The sequence below is a fragment of the Chionomys nivalis genome, chromosome 23, assembly GCF_950005125.1.
Source record: "Chionomys nivalis chromosome 23, mChiNiv1.1, whole genome shotgun sequence".
NCBI lineage: Eukaryota > Metazoa > Chordata > Mammalia > Rodentia > Cricetidae > Chionomys > Chionomys nivalis.
Window position 1 is genome coordinate 43,257,756 of NC_080108.1, and position 24,398 is coordinate 43,282,153.

Sequence of the window (24,398 nt, forward strand, 5' to 3'; positions counted from 1 at the left end):
CTGGTCACCCTTTCTAACTCTATTCTATGTCAAACCTCATGGTAGACACAGCTTTTTTCCTTCTTGTGGACCCACTCAGTCCCCTTTTAGCTCATCTCCAGGCATTCATATCAGGCCCCAATACCAAGGAACAGATCCTACCCAGGTCTCCCAATAGCCACACCTGGCAGCAACTCAAAATCCCAAAAGAAAGTAAAACTAAAATTTAAAAAATTTAGGAAGTCACACAAAAACCTCAGAGGTAAGCCTCACCAACAGAGTGGATGAAAGACAGAATCTCAGGCATTGAAGACAAGATAAAAGAAATAAATACCCTGGCAAAAAGAAAAAGGAAAGAAAAAAGTTAAATTCAAAAAAATTCAAGTACAAAATATCTAGAAAGTCTGGAACACTATGTAAAGACAAAATCTACGAATAAACATAATAGAAAGAGAAGAAACTCAGATCAAAGGCAGAGAAAATATTTTCAACAAAATCACAGAAGAAACTTTTCCCAACCTAAAGACGGTGATCCCTATCAAGGTCCAATAAACATATAGAAAACCAAAGAGAATGGGCAAGAAAACAGACTGCCCTGACACATAATAACCAAAACACTAAACGTATACAAAAAAGGAAGGACATTAAAAGCTGTAAGAGAAAAAGTCCAAGAAATATATAAAAGCAGACCCAATAGAATAATATCTGACTTCTCAATGAAGACTAAAACCCAGAAGGGTCTGGATCAATGTTCTACAAACTCGTAAGACCACAGATGCCAAACCAAACTACTACACCTGGCAAAATTTTTAATTACACTAGACAAAGAAAGAACAAGATTTCAAGACAGAACTAAATTTAAGCAGGATCTATCTATAAATCCAGCTCTACAGAAGGTGCTAGAAAGAAAACTTCAATCTAAGAGGTTTATCACAGTCAAGGAAAGAGAAGGAATAAATAATCTCAGAGCAGCAAATCAAGAATGGAGGAGCCCACACCATGACAAGAAAATAACAGGAATCAGAAAACACTGCTCACTGATAACTCTCAACATCAATGGTCTCAGTTCACCAATAAAAACCATAAATTAATAAAAACAAGCAAACAAACAAAAAACAGGATCCATCCTTCCACTGCTTTCAAAAACCACACCTTCCATCAAGGACAGACATCACCTCAGCATACAAGGATAGAAAAGAATGTTCCAAGCAAATGGACCCAGGAAGCAAGCCAATGGAGGTATTTAATATCTGACAAAGTATACTTCAAACCAAAATGAGTAAGAAGAACTAGGGAAGGACACAGCATACTTGTCAAAGAATGAATCCAAGAGAATCATTCCAAACATCTACGCACAAACACGAGGACACAAAGTTCACAAAGAAACACTGCTACGGCTAAGATCACATGCTGACCTTCACCCAGTGAAAGCGGGTGATTTCAAAACTCAACTCTTGAAACAGATGGATCATCTATACAAAAACTAAACAGAAAAATGCTGGAGCTAAATGATGGCATAAATAAATGGACCTAGGATATATTTACAGAATATTTTACCCAAAGACAAAAAAAAAGTGCCTTCTTCTAAGAGCTCATGGAAATTTTTCCAAATCTACCACATACTTATATTTAAAGCAAGTCTTAAAAAATACAAGAAAATTAAAATAACACCCTGCACCCTATCTGACCATCAAGGATTAAAATTGGTTATCAACAACCACAAAAACTGCACAAAGCATACCAAGTCATGGAAACTGAACAACTCACTATTGAATGAAAAGTGGGTCAAAACAGAAATTAAAAAAGAAAATTAAAAAATTTTTGGACTGTAATGAAAATGAAAATACACCATGCCCACATATACAGGAAACAAACTATCAGTCCTAAGAGGCAAGTTATAGTACTAAGTGATACCCAGAAAGTTAGAGGTCTCACATTAGCAGTGACTTACTGACATGCCTGAAAGGTGTAGAACAAAGTGAAGAAATAACACCCAAAAGTAGTAGATGGCAGGAACTAACCAAACTCCAGGCAGAAATCAATAAAATATTAACATAAAACAATACCACCACCATCATCAACAACAAAAATACAAATAAATCAATGAAATGAGTTAATTCTTAATGAAAATCAGTAAGATTGATAAAAAGTTTAGCCAAATTAGCCAAAACATGTAAAGAGAAGATCCAAATTAATAAAATTAAGAGTTGAAAAGGGGGACAGCACAACAGACAGAAGAAATCAGAGAATCATAAGGACATAGTTTAAAAATCTATACTGCACCAAATAGGAAAATCTAAAAGAAATAAATATATTTCTTGATATATACCACCTACCAAAGCTAAATTAAGAAAACACAAGCAATTTAAACAGATTGCAGTCAGTAGTGAAATAGAAACTATTATTAAAAGTCTGCCAAGCAATAAATAAATAAATAAAAGTCAGGACCAGAGAAATTCAATGCACACTTCTACAAGACTTTCAAAGAAAAATTAATGTCAGTACTCCTCAAATTATTCCACAAAATAGAAACTGAAGGAACATTGCTAAATTCTTTTGACCAAGGCCATAATTACCCAGACACCTAAACCATCTCATGACCGGAAGAAGAAGCAGAATTCCAAACCACTGTAAGAGCCAGAAGAACAGGAAGCATGCTTTGAGATTGCACCTCTTAGGAAACCCAGGAACCCTGGACAGGCTGCTGTCTAACCCTAGACAAGGAACCAAGGAATGCTGAGAGGGAGAGAAATTGTCTTCCCAGGGAAGAACCCACAATTCTTTTTCCCCCCACTTTTTAAAATCCTTCTCATTTAATTGTAACAGAGCTTGTGCACAAAGTGAACACTGTGAGACCATCCCAGTCTTCCAGTAGGGTTGCCATTCACTCTTACAGCCCCCAACAGTAAGGCTCGCTAGCGCTCATTACAGCTGAGAATACTTCCTTAGTAAACTGTTGGGTTTCTCTCATCTGCATGTTCCTACACTGGTTTCCTGTTCCAGTATTAAACAACCTGGAAAGAACAAGGGGCGCCTTCCAAACTCTAGCATCCACCTGCAGAATTACTATGAGATCTCAGTGTTTTCTCCTTTTACCATCAAAAGAATCAGAGACAGGTATCCAAGAATTTATATACAAACATTCCTAGCAAAATCACTCACTAAAGTAAAATGATAAAATATCCCAGCTGTCCATCAATGAATAAACAAAATGTCAAATGCTCAAATAATAACATTTCAGCCATAAAAAAGAATGAAATACTGACTTACACTTAAAATACAAAGACAAAAGCCTACAAATTACGACAGCACTTACATGAAATCCTCAAAAACTGTAAATCCACTGAGACAGAAAGTCAATTTGTGGCTGCAAGGACAGGAACGAGGGATAATCAAGGGTGATGGGTAAACAGGATGCATTTGAGGTTATGAAAATGTTCTAAAACAACACCGTAGTGACAGCTGCTCCAAATGTGACTGTCACCAATGGGGACCCTTCACCTTTAATCCCAGCACTCCGGAGGCAGAATCAGGAGGATCTCTGTGAGTTTGAGGCCAGGGTGGCCTCTATGAAGAGTGCCAGGCGAGGCAAGGGTATGTATCCAGTGACCGTGTATATATCTACACAGCCAGAGAGAAAATAAAGGAAACAGATGCTGATGTCAGTACCATTGTTCGCTTACACTCAGCACAGTTAAAAGGCTAGCTTTTATGGGTAGGATGTGTATGTGTCACGTTTTTCTAAAGGATCCAAGGTCAAAGCCAACCTACCGATCAGCCTCAGTGGCATCTGTGTGAGGGCCAGTGTGCCTGAGTTGAGCAAGAGATCAAGGTTGTTTGCACCATGCTGCAGGGTGAGCATGCTGAGCATCACCAGAGGAAATCGAGCTTGTGGGATGGTCCCCAGACTTGGTCCTGCCAGGTTCTCATGGGTGATGGTTTGCAGGGGGACAGGCTGGATACCTAATGAGCATTAACATTCAGCTGAATTTCTCATTTATAGGCACAATGCAGTTGATTCACAACACAGTGGAGTTCGGTTATTATTTACTTATTTATTTATGTAACTTCTTTTTTTACAGTGAGTTTCCCCATAGTTACGGCAGATCTATTTTATTTTGTGGTATTCTTACCATCTGCATACCACATACTGTGATCTTTGTCTTCAAGATAAAGTACAAAAGGGGAAAAGTTAAGTTAGTTTAGTGATAAATTCTAGTACAATTTTCACCATTATTGTCAAACTGAACTCTGTAATAATGCCAGTATTTAAGGGAGGAAGCTAAGCTTTTCCTGATTATACTGCTTCAAAAATTCAGAGATTCTGAAAGGGTTTCTAGCAGTTTCAGCACAGAAACTATTTAGAGGTAGGAGTACTGGTGCACACCTTTAATCACAGTGCTCTGGAGACAGATGCAGATAGACCTCTGTGCGTTGGAAGCCTACCTGGTGTAAAGTTTGAGTTCCAGAACAGCAAAGCATACATAGTGAGACCCTGTCTCAAAAAAGAAATGAAACACCAAAAAATTCCAAACAAATACCAATTTAAAAGTGTGGGGACAAAATAAAAAAATGTAGGGATAAGAACCCCAAAGTGTGGCACTCCATACTACACAGTAAAACCCTAAGGTTAATTTATGTGTGTGTACTAATGTACATTAATATAAATATATTACATAAATATATATATATATATATATATATATATATATATATATATTTAGCACTGGGCAAGGTGGTGCACACCTTTAATTATATATATTTATTTAAAAAATATATGTATTATGTAAATATATATATATGGGCAAGGTGGTGCACACCTTTAATTCCAGCACCTGGGAAGCAGAGGCAGGTGGACCTCTGTTAGTTGAGGCCAGCGTGGTTTACAGAGTGAGTTCCAGGACAGTCAAACACAAAGAAACCCTGTCTCAAAAAATAAACAAAACAAAAAAATACAAAAACAAAGTGTATATATCATATTTTCTAAATACCTTTGGGTGTCTTTCACTTTACCACCATAAAACTAATCTTGCCATTTCTCTACAATACTCAAATTACCTAGGAAATCAGTATTAGTGTAGTATACTGATGCCTCAGAGTATATGGTGTAACACTCATGAAAATGCAGCCTAATTTATTTTATTAAAATATTGAGATTATGTCTTTTGCACAATGTTCAGAGTTCCATTTTGAATCTAAAATAAAGCTAAATGCACCCAAGATTATTGTTCTGGTGCACAAAGTTTCCAAAAGTGACTTTTAGTAATTCTCTACACTACACACTTAAGACAACAACACGGCATTGCTGCAATCACAGTCACTACCGTATTATCAGTTTTAAAATAAGGACTTTTAATTATCACGTTTTCTTTAGCTCACCCAGTTCTTTAAATTTGGCACTCGCATCCATCAGAACACATCGAATATTGTGAACTGCCCAAGCATACAGCTTGCCGAAAGTCACTTCCAGCAGCATCCGATTGAACAGTGGAATTAAATCTACATCCTTCAAGCAGTCTGTAAGTGGTTCCCTTTCAAACACAGAAACAGAATTAGACTCGCAACACTGCCAGACTTTTAACTCCAGAAGAACAGCAGTGTGTTGCCAAGATTCCCATATTTGAGAAAAATTTATAAAGCTTTACCCTATAGCAATTCCTTCAGGAATAAGTCTTTGCCATCCACAAAACATAGCATATTGCACAGAAGGAAGTAAGAAACTCTTGGCTGCCAGTTTCAAAATTGTATCTATCCCTTCCAGACGAACCTCTGCTCTATCCAACTGCAAAAGAGCAACATTTACAGTCCGTGCTCCTTCTGACTCAGTGTGAAGAAGCGTGCCACACAAAGTCTTACCTGTTTCAGGAGGCACTTTCGCATTTTCTCCACATCTACTGGCTCTTCCTTAAGAGCAAATTCAACGATGGTTCTGAGCAGTGCAGACTGTGGGTAAAGGCCCTGCACATTCTGCTTTAACCACTTGTATTTATGAACTCCCGTAACTGTATTCAACAGCGGCTGCCATTTGTCCTAACAAACAGAACAGCGTGCTCCATTAGTTTCTCTACTAACATGCACTCTAAACAATCAGCACTAGCGGTTTTGTTGTTTGCTCATCTGCTTATCACTAAGAATAGGACCCAGGACTTTGCAACACAAGCAAGAAAAGCACCTCGTCACTGATATTTTAGATTGAGGAAGTAACAGATTACTTTTTGAAAACATTAATTGCCTCATGGGCCAATAGTTTCTCAAACAAATAAGAAAATGAATGAATGCTACATTAAAAAAAAAAAAGCTGGATGCTGGTAGCACACACCTTTAATCCCAGCATTCGGGAGGCAGAGGCAGGCGGATCTCTGTGAGTTTGAAGCCAGCCTGATCTACAAGAGCTAGTTCCAGGACAGGCTCCAAAGCTACTGAGAAACCCTCTCTCAAAAAACCAAGGGGGGGGGAGATGCACTACAGAGCCAAAACCAAAAGGAAACAGTCCTCTGGCAGTGTGACTAGACAGAACAGTCAAGGTTAATAAGAAGTCTGGGGCCACACTTCTAAAAACGCACTATACTCAGTAGCCTGCACGTGCTCAGGACAATGGCATCGCACTAGAGATTCCTCTAATGTGTGCAGTGTTTCTATCACCCACTCTAAGAACCACAGAGAATACTTCACCTTGGGAGACTTCATGGAAATGGGTCTTTTGTCTACATTTATAGGACTATGAGGCAAAACACAAGCTTCTTCTAAATCACTCTCTTCGTTCCCAATCTTTTCTTCACCATCAGTAGATTCTGGCTTCTTAGGAACTGTATTTTAAAACATAAAAATCATTTATATAATTGTTAATTAAGAACTACTTTAATGTGCAACAATATACACGCTGGTTTTTCCATCAGCTTGACACAACTGAGAAAATGCCTCCCTAAGACTGGCGGGGGGGGGGGGGAAGAGGCCAAACCTGGGGATTATTCTCCTAATAGTGATTGATGTGGGAGACCCTAGCCCTTGCCGTCCCTGGGCAAGTGGTCCCGGGAATGTACAAGGGCAGGCTAAGTAATTGCAGTGAGCAGCACTCTTCCGTGGCCTGTTTCACTTCCTATCTCCAGACTCCTGCTGGAGTATCAGCCCTGACATCCCTCAGTGATGGAGTGTGACCTGAGAGTTGTAAATGAAATACACCCTTTCCTCCCCAACTTTCTTAGGGTCAGTGTTTATCACAGCAACAGAAAGACCTAGAAGGATGCATATTTTCTTCAAAACAGCACAGAATGACACTGTCAACTGTAATGCTCAAATGACAAAAGTAAAAACTATTACAATATGTATCCCATGGCATCTAGAAACAACACTGACATAGGTCAGAGTCAGGAGAGAAACAGTACAGCAGACTCTCCTAAAGAACAAAGGTGAGAGCTGCGCCATGTGGCACGCCCTTTTACTGCCAGCACCTGGGAGGCCGTTCAATCCACCTAATCCGCTATAAACACTCAACACTACAGTCTCCACCTCACGAAGAGGAGTTATGACCACATAAATGTCAACAGGGAGAGGCAGGCAACAGCTGGAACTACTCTGCAGAAAAGGTATGTGCTGCCGAGCCTGACAACCAGACCTTAATCCTTGGAACACACATGATGGTAGGAAAACAGACTCTTGCAAGCTGTCCTCTGATCCTCACAAGTATGTCATGGCAGCTGTGCCCACATGCATGTGCGTATGTGCCCACATGCACATCTGTGTGCGTAAACACACACAAATATTTTTAAATGACACTTTTATTTATGAAAGTTGCAATTTATATTTCATAAAATTTCATGAGTCAAAATAGTACCCTTCTTTCTGATTTCTTCTTACAATTTAAAATTGTAAAAAATCAAGACTGAGCCAGCCACAAGGGCCGGAACAAGCCTAAGGCAGCGAACTCCACAGGAACAGGACTGAGACAGTGACCTGGGCCTGAGCGGGCCTGGGACAGTGAATTCCAAGGGAGCAGGAGCGGATCCAGACCAGAGACATTTACAGAAACAGGACGGAGTCTGCAACCTAGGCCTGAGCAGACCTGAGACAGCAAACTCCATAGGAGGAGGTACAGAGGAGCAAGAGAGAGAGTGGGCTGGAGCCAGAGACCATTGCGAGTCCCAGCATGAGTCTGGGACCTTCAAGGGAGCAGACCTGAGCCAGGACCCCTGCAGGTCCAGGCATGAGTCTGGGACCTTCGAGGGAGCAGACCTGAGCCAGGACCCCTACAGGTCCAGGCATGAGTCTGGGACCTTCGAGGGAGCAGACCTGAGCCAGGACCCCTGCAGGTCCAGGCATGAGTCTGGGACCTTCGAGGAACTAGCCCTGAGCCAGGACCTTTATGGGTTCAGGTCTGGGCATATCGGAGTCTGGGACCTCTTAGAGAGTAGATCAGAGTCAGAGACATTTGCAGGACCAACCCCAAGCCAAGGACCTCTGCAGCTGTGAATCCAGACCAGGGACATTTACAGAAACAGGTCTGAGCTGACAACCTAGGAGAGAGCAGGCCTGAGACAGCAAACTCCACAGGAGCACTGAGCAACCTCCAGGAACATGGAGTAATCAACAGGGTGACTGGAACCATGGCACTGACTGCAACATGAGGAGCAACCATCTAAGCCTTGGATCAATTGGCACCTGGAAGATTGATCACCAGAGTCAGACAGCCCCAACTACACCAATCAGAGGAAAAGATGGGTAGACAAGGTAAAAACACATGCAACACCACAAAGAACAACACAACACCTGTAAAATCTAGTGACCCTTAACAGCAACACCTGAACAACAAATTATAGATGAAGCAGAAGAAAATGACCTAAAAAATAACTTCAGGAGAATGTCTGAAACTCCTAAAGAAGAAATGAGAAATTCCCTCAAAGAAATGGAGGAAAAGACAAACAAAAAATGGGAAGACATCAACAAATCCCTTAAAGAAAGACAAGAAAAGCAATCAAACATATGAAAGAAACTGTTCAAGACTTAAAAATTGAAATAGAGACAATAAAGAAAACACAAGCCTAGGGAATTATAGAAACAGAAATCATGAGAAAACGATCAGGAACCACAAATGCAAGCATAAACAGCAGAATACAAGAGATGGAAGAGAGAATCTCAAGGGTTGAAGATACAACAGAGGAAATAGATTCATCAGTCAAAGAATACATTAAATCTAACAAAAGCTTAACACATAATATCCAGGAAATATGGGACACCATGAAAAGGCCAAGCTTAAGAATAATAGGTATAGAACAAGGAGAAGATGTCCAACTCAAAAGCACAGAAAATATATTTAACAAAATCATAGAAGAAAACTTTCCCAACCTAAAGAAAGATATGCCTATGAAGATACAAGAAGCTTACAGAACGCCAAATAAATTGGATCAAAAAAAGAAGTCCCCTCGCCACATAATAATCAAAACACTAAATATACAGAATAAGGAAAGAATATTAAGAGCTGCAAAGGAAAAGGGCCAAGTAACATATAAAGGCAGACCTATCAGAAAATCACTTGACTTATCAGGGGAAACAATGAAAGTCAGAAGGTCCTGAACAGATATGCTGCATTCAATAAGAGACCATGGATACCAGCCCAGACTACTATACCCAGCAAAATTTTCAATCAACATACAAGAACAAAACAAGATATTCCATAACAAAACTAGATTTAACCAATACCTAGCCACAAACCCAGCCCTACAAAGTACTAGAAGGAAAATTACAATCCAAGGAAGTTAGCTGCAACATCAAAAACACAGACCATTGATGATCTCACAGCAGCAAATCCCAAAGAAAGGAAAAACACACAAATTAACATCACCAACAATGAAAACTAAATTAACAGGAGATAGCAATCACTGGTCATAAATATCCTTTAATATAAATGGACTCAACTCACCTATAAAAAGACACAGGCTAACAGATTGGATATGCAATAGAATCCATCCTTCTGCTGCATACAAGAAACACACCTCAACGTCAAAGACAGACATCACCTCAGAGTAAAGGGTTGGAAAAAAATTTTCAATCAAATGGACCTAAGAAACAAGGTGGTGTAGCTATCTTAATATATAACAAAATAGACTTCAAAAACTCAAGCGTAGGGGCTGGAGAGATGGCTCAGAGGTTAAGAGCATTGCCTGCTCCTCCAAAAGGTCCTGAGTTCAATTCCCAGCAAACATATGGTGGCTCACAACCATCTGTAATGGGGTCTGTTGCCCTCTTCTGGCCTGCAGGCATACACACAGATGAATATTGTATACATAATAAATAAATAAATATTAAAAACAACAACAAAAACTCAAGCATAGCATATAAACAACACAAAGACAGCAAGAGGCCACATTCAGCTACAGTCCTGCTTGTCCTCGCTGATCTCCCACATGAAGGGTCTGCCATCAGTGTATGAATGAACAGTGTGACTCCTCTGTTAGCGTCTGCAGTGAGGAGCGCTTCTACCGAATGTGCAGAGTGCTTTGGTATGTCTTCCCTTTCTTGGTCTTTTAAAGTTTTTAGACTAATTCTGTTCAATATATAACATAGAGAAAAAGGACAATATACCTAGGTATAAGGTGTTAACAAAGCCAGACTGGGTAGTCTAAACCCTGCAGGTTAAGGAAAGTATGGGCTGGAAAGATGGTTTATGGGAACAGTGGATGCCCTTCCAGGGGACCCAGGGTCAATCCTAGAATCCACACGGCAGCTCATCATTGTCTGCAACCAGGGGATTTGGCACCGTCTTCTGACTTTCAGGGGCACCAGGCATTCATGTGGTAGACATAGATGCAGGCAAAACACCCATGCATATAAAATAATAATGATTTTTAAAAAGAACCAAAGAAAGGGAAGTTTGTACCTTAACTAGTTCCTAAGTACTAAGAATTAAAGCCTAAGAACAGCCTCCTTTTAGGAGTGTTTTGGTTAAGTATGGGGAATCCCTATTATTCAGAAGCCTAAAGGCAGAGTCAGGAAAATGACAAGCTTAAGACTAGCATAGGCTACATACCAATGTCCTCTCTCTAAAAGAGTGTTTTTGCTGGTTTGTGGTGGTGCACCCCTTTAATCCCAGCACTTGACGAGGCAGAGGCAGGTCGATTTCTAAGTTTGGGGACAATCTGGTCTACAGAGCAAATTCCAGGACAGCCAGGGCTACACGAAGAAACCCTGTCTCAAAAGGCAAACAAACAAACAGTGTTTTCATGTACCTGAATTCTAGAGCCATGATAGGTGATAACGGATTGTGATGTTAAGAGTACCATATAACAGGTGCAAGAACTTTGCAAGCTAGAAAAGCACCCTGTCACTGATTTTTTTTAATTGAGTAAGAAGCAAATTACTGTAAAAAACATTAATAGCCTCAGGAACCAATACTTTCTCAAACAAAGAAATGAAAGAATGCTACCCTCTGGGGAGTTGAAATTTGAGTGACTTGTGTCAATCACACAAGTCCTGCCTACCTACTGGTCTGACAGCCACCAACAGAAACGATGGAAACCAAAGTTCATGAAAGTTTCCCTGACAGACACTAGCACTGGGAAACAACACAGGTTCTTATAGGATCCCACCAGCAGGAGACCCTGGAAGCTGTGCCAGACTGGCTCTCAGCATCTTCCCACACACACCCCTTTTCAATCCCCTTCTGTATCCTTTTGCAGTGATAAACTGTATCTGTGAGCATTAGCACATGCTATCAAGTCTGACAATATGCCGGATACACAGAGTCATCAGTCATTTCTACAGGTCAATGAGTTTCCAAGTGAGCTGGGAAGAAAAGCAGGGAGGAAAGAAAAGGAGAGGGGGAAAAGGAAAAAGAAGGGAAAGGGAAGAAAAGGGAGACATTAGTAGGAAGAAAGGTAGGTAGAAGGGAAAGAGGAAGGGAATGGAAGGAGGAAGAGGAGGATAGAGAAAAGGGGGTGAGTAGGAAGGGAGGGGAAAAGAGCAAATGGACCGGCGAGAGGACGGAAAAGCTTCAAACATCATACAGTACATCTAGACACCCACAACAAGCAGTTCCGGGTCCAGAAATAAGAAGCAACTGAGTTTTGACACAGGCCTGAGATCTGGCTATATACGTTTCCATGGTGTCAGTACCTGTGCACAACTGTGATCCAAAAATATTTGAATTTATTTGTCTTGGGTCTTTGAGGAATGAACGACTATATCCAGGGAAGCCCACTATATTCAACTGCTGTAATTATTCTGCTTTATTTACCAATTTATTCTGCTTGGTACTACCTGCAGTTTTGAGCACCCACTGAAGGTCTTAGAGTATATTACCCAAAGATAGAGGAAATTATCTTACTCAATACTTCAAAACAACAAAACATTGTTCTCACAAAAAAAGGCAAAATAAAATGTTCCAATATATTTCATTACCAGGAAGATAGTATAAATTTTTTAAAGTTCTTTCATTATCAACTTACTAATCAGGACTTCTGTATTCAATCACAAATATGCATAAATACTATGACAAACCATGAAAATGCCACAGGCAATGCCCACTATGACACACAACGTCTCTCTGAAGTCAGACTCAGTCAAGGTGGGAATGCATCCTAATGTTTACATCCCACAATGTCCCTCCGAAGTCAGACTCAGCCGAGGCAGGAAGGGATACACGGTAACGATACATCCTGACACTGACATCATTACCTCTCTTTTTCCTTCTTTCTCTAATGATCTTCTGAGCTATCCTCCTCCAACAGGGTAACGAGCCTAACAGCTTAAACTTAGGCATTATAGAGAGGTCACTACAAACAGCAGGCCTCAATTCATTGAAGAGAAATCTCAAACGTTCGATGACAGGAGCACACACCTCCTTGTAGGAACGGCCCTGTTCTTGATGAGTCTGTGAAGTTAAACAGGGAAATTGATTAACAACAAACGCGTTGCAACTGTTTACCCAGCACGGAAAAAGATTAGAATCCGCTCACCTTAATGAGTGAGCATTTTGCCTGGTAGACAACTCGACAAACATCCACCACAGATTTAGGCAGTGTTCTGTGCTTCACTTCAATGCCAAGTGCTCCTACATGAACTAAAGATAATGCCACGTGACCTGTAAGAGACATTTTTGGAAAGGGCAAGGTAGGAATTGATATAAACTGCACATCATTTGAAAGGTCTACAATATAGTGAAAACACACAGGTTCTTAGCTCTGTACCTAAATCTTCATGTTTCAGGAGGCAGCATAATAGTAGACGGCCAACCTCCTCCACAGGATGCTCAGGAGGAAATGTGATTGGCGTGGTCAAGTGGCACTGTCTACAGTACCTTTCGATTTGACACAGAAACTCCTGCTAGAAGAGCCAGAGGTAACCTCGGAGTCACGAATAAATCTTCACAAACCCCAACATATCATAGCATCGACCCAGCTTTTTCCCACAGGTATGGAAACAAGTAATTATTACCTCAAAGCCAAATCTCAAATAACAAGCAATGCTGTGCTACTTGAAGATTACAGAATGCTGAGTCAGAGTATCAAACGCACCTTCACATTGTGGTCCTGGATGTTGTTGTCAGCGATGGCTTGCAGGAAGGCCTGAGAATGATCCCCCAGGGCCCATCTGTGAGAACACAGTCGGGACTTGCTGATGGGTGTGCCCCCAGGAGAGCTACAGTGATCCTCGTCTTTCTCTTCATTGTAGTTATAGTGAATCTGGCTGGTCTGTAGACCCCCAGAGAAAATCGATGACTGTAGCCACTCTAGAAAATGCGTAAGTATTCATTAAAGAGAAACTAAAGTCTTCAGAAATAAACACACACACACACAATCCTAAACAGAATACCCAGTTTCAAAAAAGACATTCAGCATCGCTCTTGCTAACATACTTAAACTCCCTACACTAGTCATGTGGAAAAAAATAACACAACTTTCTGACCTTAGCTATGGTGTGATGATTAGTTTAAATTGTCTATTTAACACAATACAGAATCACTTGAAAAGGCTATCTGTAAGGGATTGTCTAGATCAGATGTGTTGTGGAATATTATTTTAACTAGGCAAAGAAGTGTTACACTTTTTTGCTGCAGAATATGACTTTAACTGTGTAAAGATGTGTTATGTTAGATTATGCTGCATTTGTTTAATTATGTAAAGAGCTGTTATATTTGTTTCACCTTGCCTGCCTAAGGCACCGGATTGATCTAATAAAGAGCTGAATGTTCAATAGCTAGGCAGGAGAAAGAACAGGCAGGGCTGACAGGCAGAGAGAATCAACAGGAGGAGAAATCTAGGCTTGGGAGGGAAGGAAGAAAGAGAGAAAGAGGAGGATAGAACAAAGGAGACACCCAGGGCAAGAAGCTAGGCCGTCAGCAGCTATGCATGAGGAGCAGTGAAAGTAAGATGCACAGAAGAAAGAAAAGTAAAAAGCTCGAGGCAAAAGGTAGATAAAGAGAAACAGGTTAATTTAAGTTAAAAGAGCTAGCCAGAAAGCAGCCAAGCATCCAAAACTAGTAATAAGTCTCCAAGTCAAGATTTGGGAGCTGGTTAGTGACCCCCCCCCCCCAAAAGAAGCCTGGTACACAGATGGGCCCTGCGCACTTTTATGGAAGATTGCCTTGACTGCATCTAAGCTGAGGGACACCATTCTCGGGATTTAAGTCCTGGACTGTGTCAAGTGGAGACGTGGAGCGGAGTAGCAAGCACGCATGTATTTATTTTCTGACTGCTTTCAACTGTGCACGGGATTAGCTGCTTCAAGTTCCTGTCTTGACTTTCTCACAATGGCCTGTTGACCTGCAACTGTAAGTCAAACACACTCTTTCTCCCTTTAAAGCTGTTGTGTGTCAAGGTGTTTTATCAGAGTGACAGGAACAGAACTAAAATGCATAACAGAACTGTGCAGGCTTCACAAGTACTGGTTTGGAGATATTTTTCCCAAAGGATTCTTACATTGGGAGCTTGGTCCCCAACATTTCAATGTTACAGTATGGGGCCCAGGAGGGGGTCCTCAGAGGCAGGACACCATGGCTGTACCCATGGAAGAGTAGATTTCGTGGGGGGTCCTCAGAGGCAGCTCACTGTGGCTGTGCCCGTGAGAGAATAGATATCATGCCTACAGGGCCCTGATTAGCTCTAGAGAACAACTGCTACAAAAGCATGAACTTCACTCTTAAATCACATTCTGGCTTTCTATTATCACGTGATCTCAACCATCACGGGTGGATGAGTCATGCAGCCAAATGGGCCTGCCAGTCAAGCTATTTCTGATGGTAGCAAAAAAATTAATACAGCACCTAAAGACTCAAATACACACATTCACATGGGAAACCAGCAGACGCTCCCCTTACTCCAGCTCTAAGAGGAAGGGCAGCAGAGGCCTATCAAGGGCACTGAGGTGGAAGATCAGCACTATACTAGAGGAGGAGGAGGGACAGCAGAGCATTCTGAGTTCTGCAATCAGAGATGCTGAGCATGCAGGCAAGAAAGCAGCATGCCTGAACAATCTAAACTCTTCACAAAACTAAAGAAACAAGACAATATTTTAACAAACAACCCACATGTGTTTAAAGGAAACAGCTCAGAGATGGGAAAACAACGGGCTGGAAAGGAGAGAGCTGCGTGTTCTGCATTTGAAACATGGGTCCGGCAGCTCTAACCGGATATACCTTTTGTTGTGGTGACTAGGGATATTTATAGCTGCTTATGCCTCAGTGAAGGAAACACCACTAGAAAATGACTGGCATGCCGGGCGGTGGTGGCGCACGCCTTTAATCCCAGCACACGGGAGGCAGAGGCAGGCAGATCTCTGTGAGTTCGAGGCCAACCTGGTCTACAAGAGCTAGTTCCAGGACAGGCTCAAAAGCTACAGAGCAGGTTTTTTTTGAGGACTTGGGGATGTATTCAGTGTTCTTACTGGATACTTAGATTTGAAATACTCGGGAACTTTCACAAATAGCTACATCAATTCTTCTAAACCACAGAGCTGAGCTGATTCTAATCACTTTGCTCTATGGAAAAAATGAGCAAGTCCTGGTTACCTCCCAAAGACAAGCTTCTGACCTGGCACTGGGTTGGGCCCCACCTGTCCAGGGGCACAGTGCCTTCCATTCTAGTTCCTCCTCTGTTGACCACTAGTACAAGTCTCAGGGAGGAAGGCTAACAGCACAGTCTACTCCACAGGCAGCTGAGGGCTTGGAGGTCATCCTGTCGTCTCCAGACATCCACTCTAACAAGCAGCCAAGGTCTCTGACCTCTTCGACAGTGCCCTTCCCTATATGTGCCAGTGCGGCACCTAAATCTGGTTAACAAAAGTAAAATCGCTCTTACTGGCACATTCAACCTCCACAGGAGACAGCGGTGTGCTCATTGCTAAATAGGAAGCATGTAATCCAAGAAGCAGGCCCAGGTTTCTCTCTGTGTCAATCAGAGGTGAAGACAGACTTCCCAGATCTGGTATGGTAACAACTTCTTGGTCAGGCTGAAAAAATTGTCAGTTGAGAAAACAAAGTTTATTAAATACAACACCAAAAAGACCAGGGGCTTGTGCATGTAAGAGCTACTGCCATGAGGACAAGAAGGTGCCAAGGGCACTTGTTACCACCTCAGGCAGTGAGTTCACAGTAGAGTCTGGAGCACACTAGAGGGCACACAGAGAAGATAAACAAAAGCTCTAGGGCATGAAAGAGGAGAAGCTTTGTTAAATGACTGAACTAGGATATTCCCCCGAAGAACCCAATAGGTATTTCAAATGACTTGTACATTTTATTTCCAGAAAGTACAGTGACTCACTGACCGCACAGAGACAGTGAGATCGAGAACAGTGGACACGCAGCATGTCTTAGCAGGACAGTGAGCCGTGGCCCTCGTGGGCAGGAAATCAGTAATTCAGGGTTAACAATAAAGCAAATGTGCTGTACAAGTAAACTTTCCAGTCACACCAGACAATGCACGAAGTTCATTTTCCCCTCCAGAAAATGCTTTAAGCCTCATTTGCTGACTTCTATTACTTCCTGATATCTGGAAGGTTAATCCAAATATATAAACTCCAATATTCATAAAGATGCATTTCTTTCTTAAATTACACTTCTTTCACTTTTCTCTAGAACAGTAAACCATTCTAAATTTTTATGTAAGTTGACCAACTGTAAAGCCAAAGCTTAATGTCTTTTTTTAAGTGGAACATTTCTCTATTTCTGACATAATGTGAACTTTTCAAGACTTACATATAATAAACCTTAACATACAAAACATAAATTCATCCCAAAATATCATGTAAACCAACATAATCACTTATGTCGAAATATTAGTATAACAAAGTAAAAAGTCATTGCATAACAGGAACATACAGAGGGAGCCTCTCCTCACAACCCTGCATATTAAAGCAGGCACAAGGCTCACCTCCAAATACTGGCCAACAAAGAACGCATGCATAGATTCCTGTGTGTCTTCAAACTGCAAAGCCGCTTCCAAAGCCACCACTGGATTTTCCCCTGCAAACTGAGCTAAAACAAAAAGGAAAGCAGCAGCATGACTTCAATGCAATTTGACCAGACAGCTCTAATAGATACACAGCAGGCCAGACAGCTCTAATAGATACACAGCAGGCCAGACAGCTCTAATAGATACACATCAGGCCAGACAGCTCTAATAGATACACAGCAGGCCAGACAGCCCTAATGGATACACAGCAGGCAGGAAGGAAGTCTGCTTCAACTCCAAAGTGTGAGCTGCTGGCATGGAAGAACCTGCTACTCTCACAGGCCAACTCAGAACTTAGGACAAGTTCTCAAAAGTACTAGAAAATAAAAATGCCAGCCTAGTCTACAAAGCAAGTTCCAGAACAGCCAGAGCCGTTATACAAAGAAACTCTGTCTCAAAAAACAACCCCTTCCCAAAAAAGGGGATCATGGTGGCTGGGCATGGTGGTACTGGCCTTTGCTGTGTAGGCAGAAGCAGACAGCTATCTAAGTTCAAGGCCAGACTGGCAGCCTAGTCTACAGAGTTTCAAGACCGCAATGGCTACACAGAGAAACCTTGTCTCTCAAAAAAAAAAAAAAAAAAACAACAACTACAAAAGCATGATAATGGGAAATTTTTCAACTTGAGCACAAATTTGTTGTGAAGACAAGACCAACGTCACAGATAGACTTTGTTAAATTCTGTTATACCTGGAGATATATTTAAGAATTTATCTATAAGCTGAGGACTCTACTTAAATGAACACAGACGGTCTCTAACTATGGAATAGAGTGAGCCCTTACCAAGTATACTATTTCCTGTTAATGACTGTGTTTGGAAGTCCTTTATATCATACACTTTTCCGTCAATTACAGTCCAGAAGCCGCCATCCTTATTGTGGTTCTCCAAGTCAGCTTTGCGTATCAGGGTGACTTCTTCATTATTTCTACAGCTTTGACCAGTGAAAAACGACTCTGGAAAACAGAAACCAAACATCGGTCAACAGAGCAATAGTAGCTACTGACACAATAAAACTTTTACATATAATATGGAAGAAAATTTGGCCAAGTGAGGTGGTCTGAATGTAACTGGTCGCCACAATCTCATAGGAAGTGGCACTATTCGGAGATGAGGCTTTGTTGGAGTGGGTATGACCTTGTTGAAAGAAGCAGGCTTTGAGGTTTCCTATGCTCAGGATACTGCCCAGTGTCTCTCAGACCATTTCCCGTTGCCTCTAAGATGTAGGACTCTCAGCTCCAGCACCACGTCTGCCTGTACATCACCATGATGACTAAACCTCTGAAACTGAAAGTCATCACTTCAATTAAATGTTGTTTTTATGAGAGTTGACGTGGTCATGGTATCTCTTCACAGTAGAAAACTACTGAGACGGAAAGTGGGGTTTGGGGGACATGTTTATAGTATGTTGTGTGTATGTTTGCACATATGCATGCTCACATGTGTGTGGGCACACATGTGTAGATGTGAATATACCCATGTGTGAGTAGGTGTGAGGAGGCCAGAGGTGGATGCATGTTGTCTTCTTAGATCATGCTCTACCAAATTTATTATTTACTACTGAATCTAGAACTTGCCGATTTGGCTGTTTTAACTAGCCAGCCTGCACAGGCATTCCCAGATCCACCTCCAAGAAGCTGGGATTACACCCACTAGGCTTTCTTTAGTTTTCAGCTTTGTTTTTGAGACAGGGTCTCACTATCACTATACAGCCCTCACTGGTCTGGAACTCAATATGCAAATCAAGCTGTCCTCAAACCCACAGAGATCTCTGCCTCCCAAGTACTGGGAGCAGAGGCCTGCGCCACCACACTTGCGAGCAGAGGCATGACCCATCACACCTGGCTACCCCCAGGCTTGTTTTTAATGTGAATGATGGAGATGCAAGCTCCAACCCTCATGCTTGCACCTCTCATTCCAGGGAAAGCATTTTAAAGGCTGGATACTGTGTCCATTTAGCAAAACAACAGTAGTAGGTTCCCCACTCCCCAACCATGGGTCCCTGCCCAGACTTACAGTTCCAGGACTGCATTTCCTCCGGTGGAGGAAGCCTTAAACCTAGCCAACAACTGTTACTCCTGTAACGTCTCTGCCATTTTTACACCCAATGGCTTATCCTGCCACAATAACTGTTCATCACTACACTAAGACTGTTAAAGACTCTACCCCCACCCCAACTCCATGTCTACATGTCTTCAGGTACTATGAAAGGTAGCAGCTTCTTGACCAGTGCCAGCTTGATTTTTCCACACCCTGTACCCAAGGTGTGTAGTATCCCGAGCAGCAGTCTTACCATCAAGTTCCTGCAGGCAACCAAGGGAAATAGCCATAGCCTGTATCATCTTGGAGGAGTCTCTGGGATTTCTCCAAGTAACAGCTTGAGAGAAGGCTCTCCACATGTGGTACTGGGCTTTTTATCTGGCAACCCAGTTACAGGGAGGAGCATTCTATATGTGTTCGGGAAGGTAATAAAACAATAGACTTCCATATCACTTTTTAAAACACCCTAGTGTTAAGTCACATGTGGCATGGCTCAGGGGGTAATGGCAATTGCCACACAAGCCAGACACCTGAGTTCAAACCCCAGCAGTCACATAAGCGTGGAAAGAGAAGCCTGACCACACAAAGCTGTCCTTGGAGAATTCACGCTACGGCCACTCGCATGACCACCACTCAACGTCACAACCAACGTGTACACACAAACAACGGTGAAAGGAAAAAAAGACTTGAAACGAGTAAAATATTGATCAAATTCAATGCCCTTAATCAAATTTAGCAGAGAAAACAAAATGAGCAACACTTAGCTCACTCTGAAATAAAAACAGATAAATGGGACTGAAATAAGTATCAACTGCACTTAAAAATAAAATTTCTAAAAATGTAAAACTTTTCTTTAGGCTTCTGTCACTCTGGCCTAAGCTTGTGGTGTAAAGATGAGTATGGAAAAGGGCAGATTAAAACCAAAAAAAAAAAATTTAAAAGCTCCAAATGCATAAGTCAATTTCATGCTTTTAAAAACCTTACTGGAAGCATCTGCGCTCTGAGCAGTGTTCTCTCCTGGGTAGAGCTTACTGACGAGCAAGCGCTGGAGGCGCAGTAACAGGTCCAGGGAGGCAGACCGCTCACAGCTATGCTGCTCGGAGTCCAGGCACGACGATATGCGGCGAGCAACGTCCTTCAGTCTGGCTACAGTCTGAGACGCAATGTTTCTAAGAAAGGGAGAGAAAGTGAAAAACTAAACATTTCTGCCAAAAAGCAAAGCAAAGACCATGACATAAACTAGTTATCAGAAGCACAGAGCACATGTAAGTTGCCCACCCCAAATGTGTGAAGCGCATCTGCACCAAGCACACCCTCATTCCAAAGATCTAACAAAGTCCTTGTTTTACCAATTAGCTCCTACAGAACATCAAACAATGACACAAAATAAGAGAAGATCTTGTTCAAAAAGGAAAATTCCTAATAAAAGCCTCTGAAAGCAAAAAACTATTCTGTTATTCTCCACAGTGGTACCTCAAATACAAACGTCGTTTGTTCTAAAAGTCAGGATCACCACATCACTACACTGCCTCTGCAACGTCTGCTCGCGGAGGCACTGAGGTGAAGCACAGGGGTCCTCTGGGCAGAGGGCACAGGACAGATACTGAACTGAGTATAAACTGCCCTGCTTAGAATAACAGATACCCACACACCATAGCAAGGAGCAGCAGCTGCAGGCCTAACTGTGCACTGTGCCTTGAGCCCCCAGCAAGGAAAGGAAGGAAGTCATGAGATTCTGCCACATCTGTAAAGTAGAGGAGGTTCCTGTTCTACGACCACATACAAAGGATCAAAGGTAGAAACAGCTAGAGAAGGGCAGCAAAATCATGCTGCTAGACCTAAATTCTGCAACAGGGCTCACTGAATTCTGGGAGGGTAAAAAGGGGACATTATTTACACAAGCAAGGGGCAACTGAGGTCAGCATGAATCTGTTGATAGAGGGCAGGGAATACCAGATGGGATACTTGCCAAGTAACCATAGTCCCTGCTCCAAGTGTACAGACAACAGAAAGAAAGAACAGGTTAATGAAGGGAAACAGAGAGACAAGAGATAAACTCAGGCCTGATTCCAGGGCTGCCACTAAACCAGATCTACCCCAGCAGCCCCAGGCAGGAATACATGTAAGCTACCAACACCTACCGTGGTCCCCAAAAGACCAGCCTGGGAACCTCTGAACATCAGAAAAGATCAAGAGCATACTTTAGGCCCCACCTCTTTTTAAATAATAATGCTTTTATGTATTCTTTGAGAATTTCATACATTATGTCTTGTTGGGCTTCACCTCTTAGTTCCTAACTGATGAGAAAATTATTAATAGCTTCTATCCTGTGGTCAGTACCACAAAACTCTGAGCAGTATGAATGAAGATAGGACAGGAAGGGGAAAGGGGGAGGGGTTGTGGCTGCTACAGTAATTCCACCTTACACTGAAAGGTTTTCCCAGGCGTAGGACCTCATTCTGACCACACGTTACAATGAGCACACAGTAGGATCTCTTGACCTCCCCTGTCAAGCTCACTACCTGCTAACTACCCCTGACAATACTGCAACAGAGGAAATGGGTCCAGAATCTTGGTGGGGAAGGGCAAGCAAGATGGCTCCCAGCAGCCAGGGTGATCTGAGGCCTACGGCTTCCATGTGCACCTGCATTCACAAGCACACACCCACACATCAGCACACACATCTACATAATCTAAAATAACCCAAGTAAATCTTTTATAAAATAATACATCTTAAGGAGAAAAATGGAATAAAATTTTTAACTAGGGGCTGGAGAGATAGCTCAGTGGTTAAGAGCACTGACTGCTCTTCCAGGACATGGGTTCAATTCCTAGCACCCAGGTGGCAGCTCACAACTGTCTGTAACTCCAGTTTCAGGGGATCTGGCATCAGCACACATACATGCAGGCAAAATACCAATGCACATAAAATTAAAATAAAGTTTTAAAAAATTAACTTATTTCCTTATTACAAAGTTCAGGTCTATAATCAGGATATTTTCTTTCACACGTACATAAGATTCTATAGCACCCCGCCAGCATGATCACTTTGAACCTGTTCCTGATTATTGTTGGCAAGGATCAACTTCACCAACCCATATCTTCTATGGAATAAACGACGGGAAATGCCTCTAAGTTCTCTTGCATCTTTAGACTGTTTGTAAAAACTAAACTAACCAAGTCAACATAAATATCTTCTGATCAGTGTCTGAAGAATAAAATATCTACTCATGAAAAAAAAAGGCACATTCTATGTTTATCTTAACAGCCTAGGTTATAGGTGTCCTGCTAATGAAAGGTGTGGATTCTCTGACTGATTCCCAAAGATTTTGTGAGGCAAAATAGGAATATAACTCCAAGACACAAACGTGCCACGGGGAACCTACCTGCCATGGGGATAAAATACATACTCACTAAAGAGGAAGAAACCAGTGAGGGTGGCACAGAACAAGAGAAATAACACCAATATGTAACATTTTAGTAACACCAATAAAAGGATAAATAAACACACAAGTTTTAATATATTTACGCCATGCTATAGTTTTGAGAGGCAGACGCCAAAATCCCAGCTATCAAAAGCTTTGTCCTCGGTTGGGCACTACTGGAAGATGGTAAGGCCCAGTAGGAAGAACTCTGGTCACCTCAAAGGGAATATTGGGAGTCCTGCCCCTCCTGTGTTTCTATCTGCTCCCCAGCCACCATGAGATGACAACTGCTTTGCTCTGCCACACATTCCTACCACGATGCACCACAGGCCCAGAGGCTACAGAACCAACCTAGCAGGGAGTTAAACCTGGTGGAGGAGGTTCTTCTGTTCATGTGTTGCTTTCATTGGTTAATGAATAAAGAAACTGCTTTGGGCCTGATAGTGCAGAACTTAGGTAGGCAGAAAAGACAAAACTGAATGCTGGGAAGAAGGGCAGAGTGAGAGAAGCCATGAATCTCCCACTTGAGACGGACGCTGGTTAGAATCTTGCCAGTAAGCAACAGTCACGTGGCGATGCACAGATTAATAGAAATGGGTTAAATAAATTTGTAAGAATTAGCCAATAAAAAGCTAGAGTTAATGGGCTAAGCAGTATTTTAATGAATACAGTTTCTGTTTGGTTATTTCAGGGGTGTAAGGTAGCTGGGCATACAGGACAAACAAGGGGCCGCCTCTCCTTGCAACATAAACCTATACAGTCATGATCCAAAGTAAATCCGTTCTCACACTGACACAAAGCTAACACATTCAAATGCTTGGAAAATGTTACCATTTCAGTATTAACCCAGTATAGAAAAAAACAATTGGAGTGTGTGTGTGTGTGTGTGTGTGTGTGTGTGTGTATTTCTTGATGCTGGAGACTGAAATCATCATGTATGCTAGGCAAGCACTCTACCACTGAGCCCACCCACAGCCCTTTCTATTGCTGAAGCTTTTAGAAGAAGTGTTTACTAAAATTGATAATAACTAGTTTTAAAACTTAATCACCAAAATCACACCATTAATCTACTGAAGAGAGCAGGCATGCCCACCCTACACCTACTACACACAGGTAGACAGAGCTGCTGCCACTACCCGGTCTCTTGCTGTGTGGGCAACTGCCTGGGCCAGTCCACTAGAGCTCTACTTTCTTTGTGAGTATAAAATACAGTCTAGGAAGCCAGGTGCTGGTGGCGCATACCTGTAATCCTAGCACTCGAAGGGCAGAGGCTGAAGGTTCTCTGTGAGTTCAAGTCCAGTGTGGCCTATAAAACAAGTTCCAGGACAGCCAGGGCTGTTAGACCGAGAAACCCTGCCCAGGGTGGAGGGGTGGGGTTGAAGGTGAGGGTTATAATCAAGGCATGTTGGGAAAAAGAAGCTAGAGATTCAGAAGTCCAGTGCGGCACTAGGCTGCAAAGCAAAGGCCAGGCTGGTTATCTGAGACTGTCTCATTACCTCTTCTCCCAAAACGGAGAGCA

General features: G+C 42.0%; 1 protein-coding gene across 1 annotated transcript in view; it reads right to left on the minus strand.

Annotated features, from left to right (window-relative positions):
- LOC130865093 (E3 ubiquitin-protein ligase HERC2-like) overlaps positions 1–24,398 on the minus strand; it is a 136,155-nt gene that overhangs the window by 72,525 nt on the left and 39,232 nt on the right. Inside the window, 13 exon segments of the mRNA XM_057755970.1 lie at positions 3,751–3,942; positions 5,359–5,510; positions 5,625–5,761; positions 5,836–6,009; positions 6,652–6,785; positions 12,646–12,841; positions 12,927–13,051; positions 13,158–13,293; positions 13,485–13,699; positions 16,266–16,416; positions 17,337–17,440; positions 18,200–18,370; positions 20,439–20,623. Coding sequence (XP_057611953.1) covers positions 3,751–3,942; positions 5,359–5,510; positions 5,625–5,761; positions 5,836–6,009; positions 6,652–6,785; positions 12,646–12,841; positions 12,927–13,051; positions 13,158–13,293; positions 13,485–13,699; positions 16,266–16,416; positions 17,337–17,440; positions 18,200–18,370; positions 20,439–20,623 — 2,072 coding nt within the window.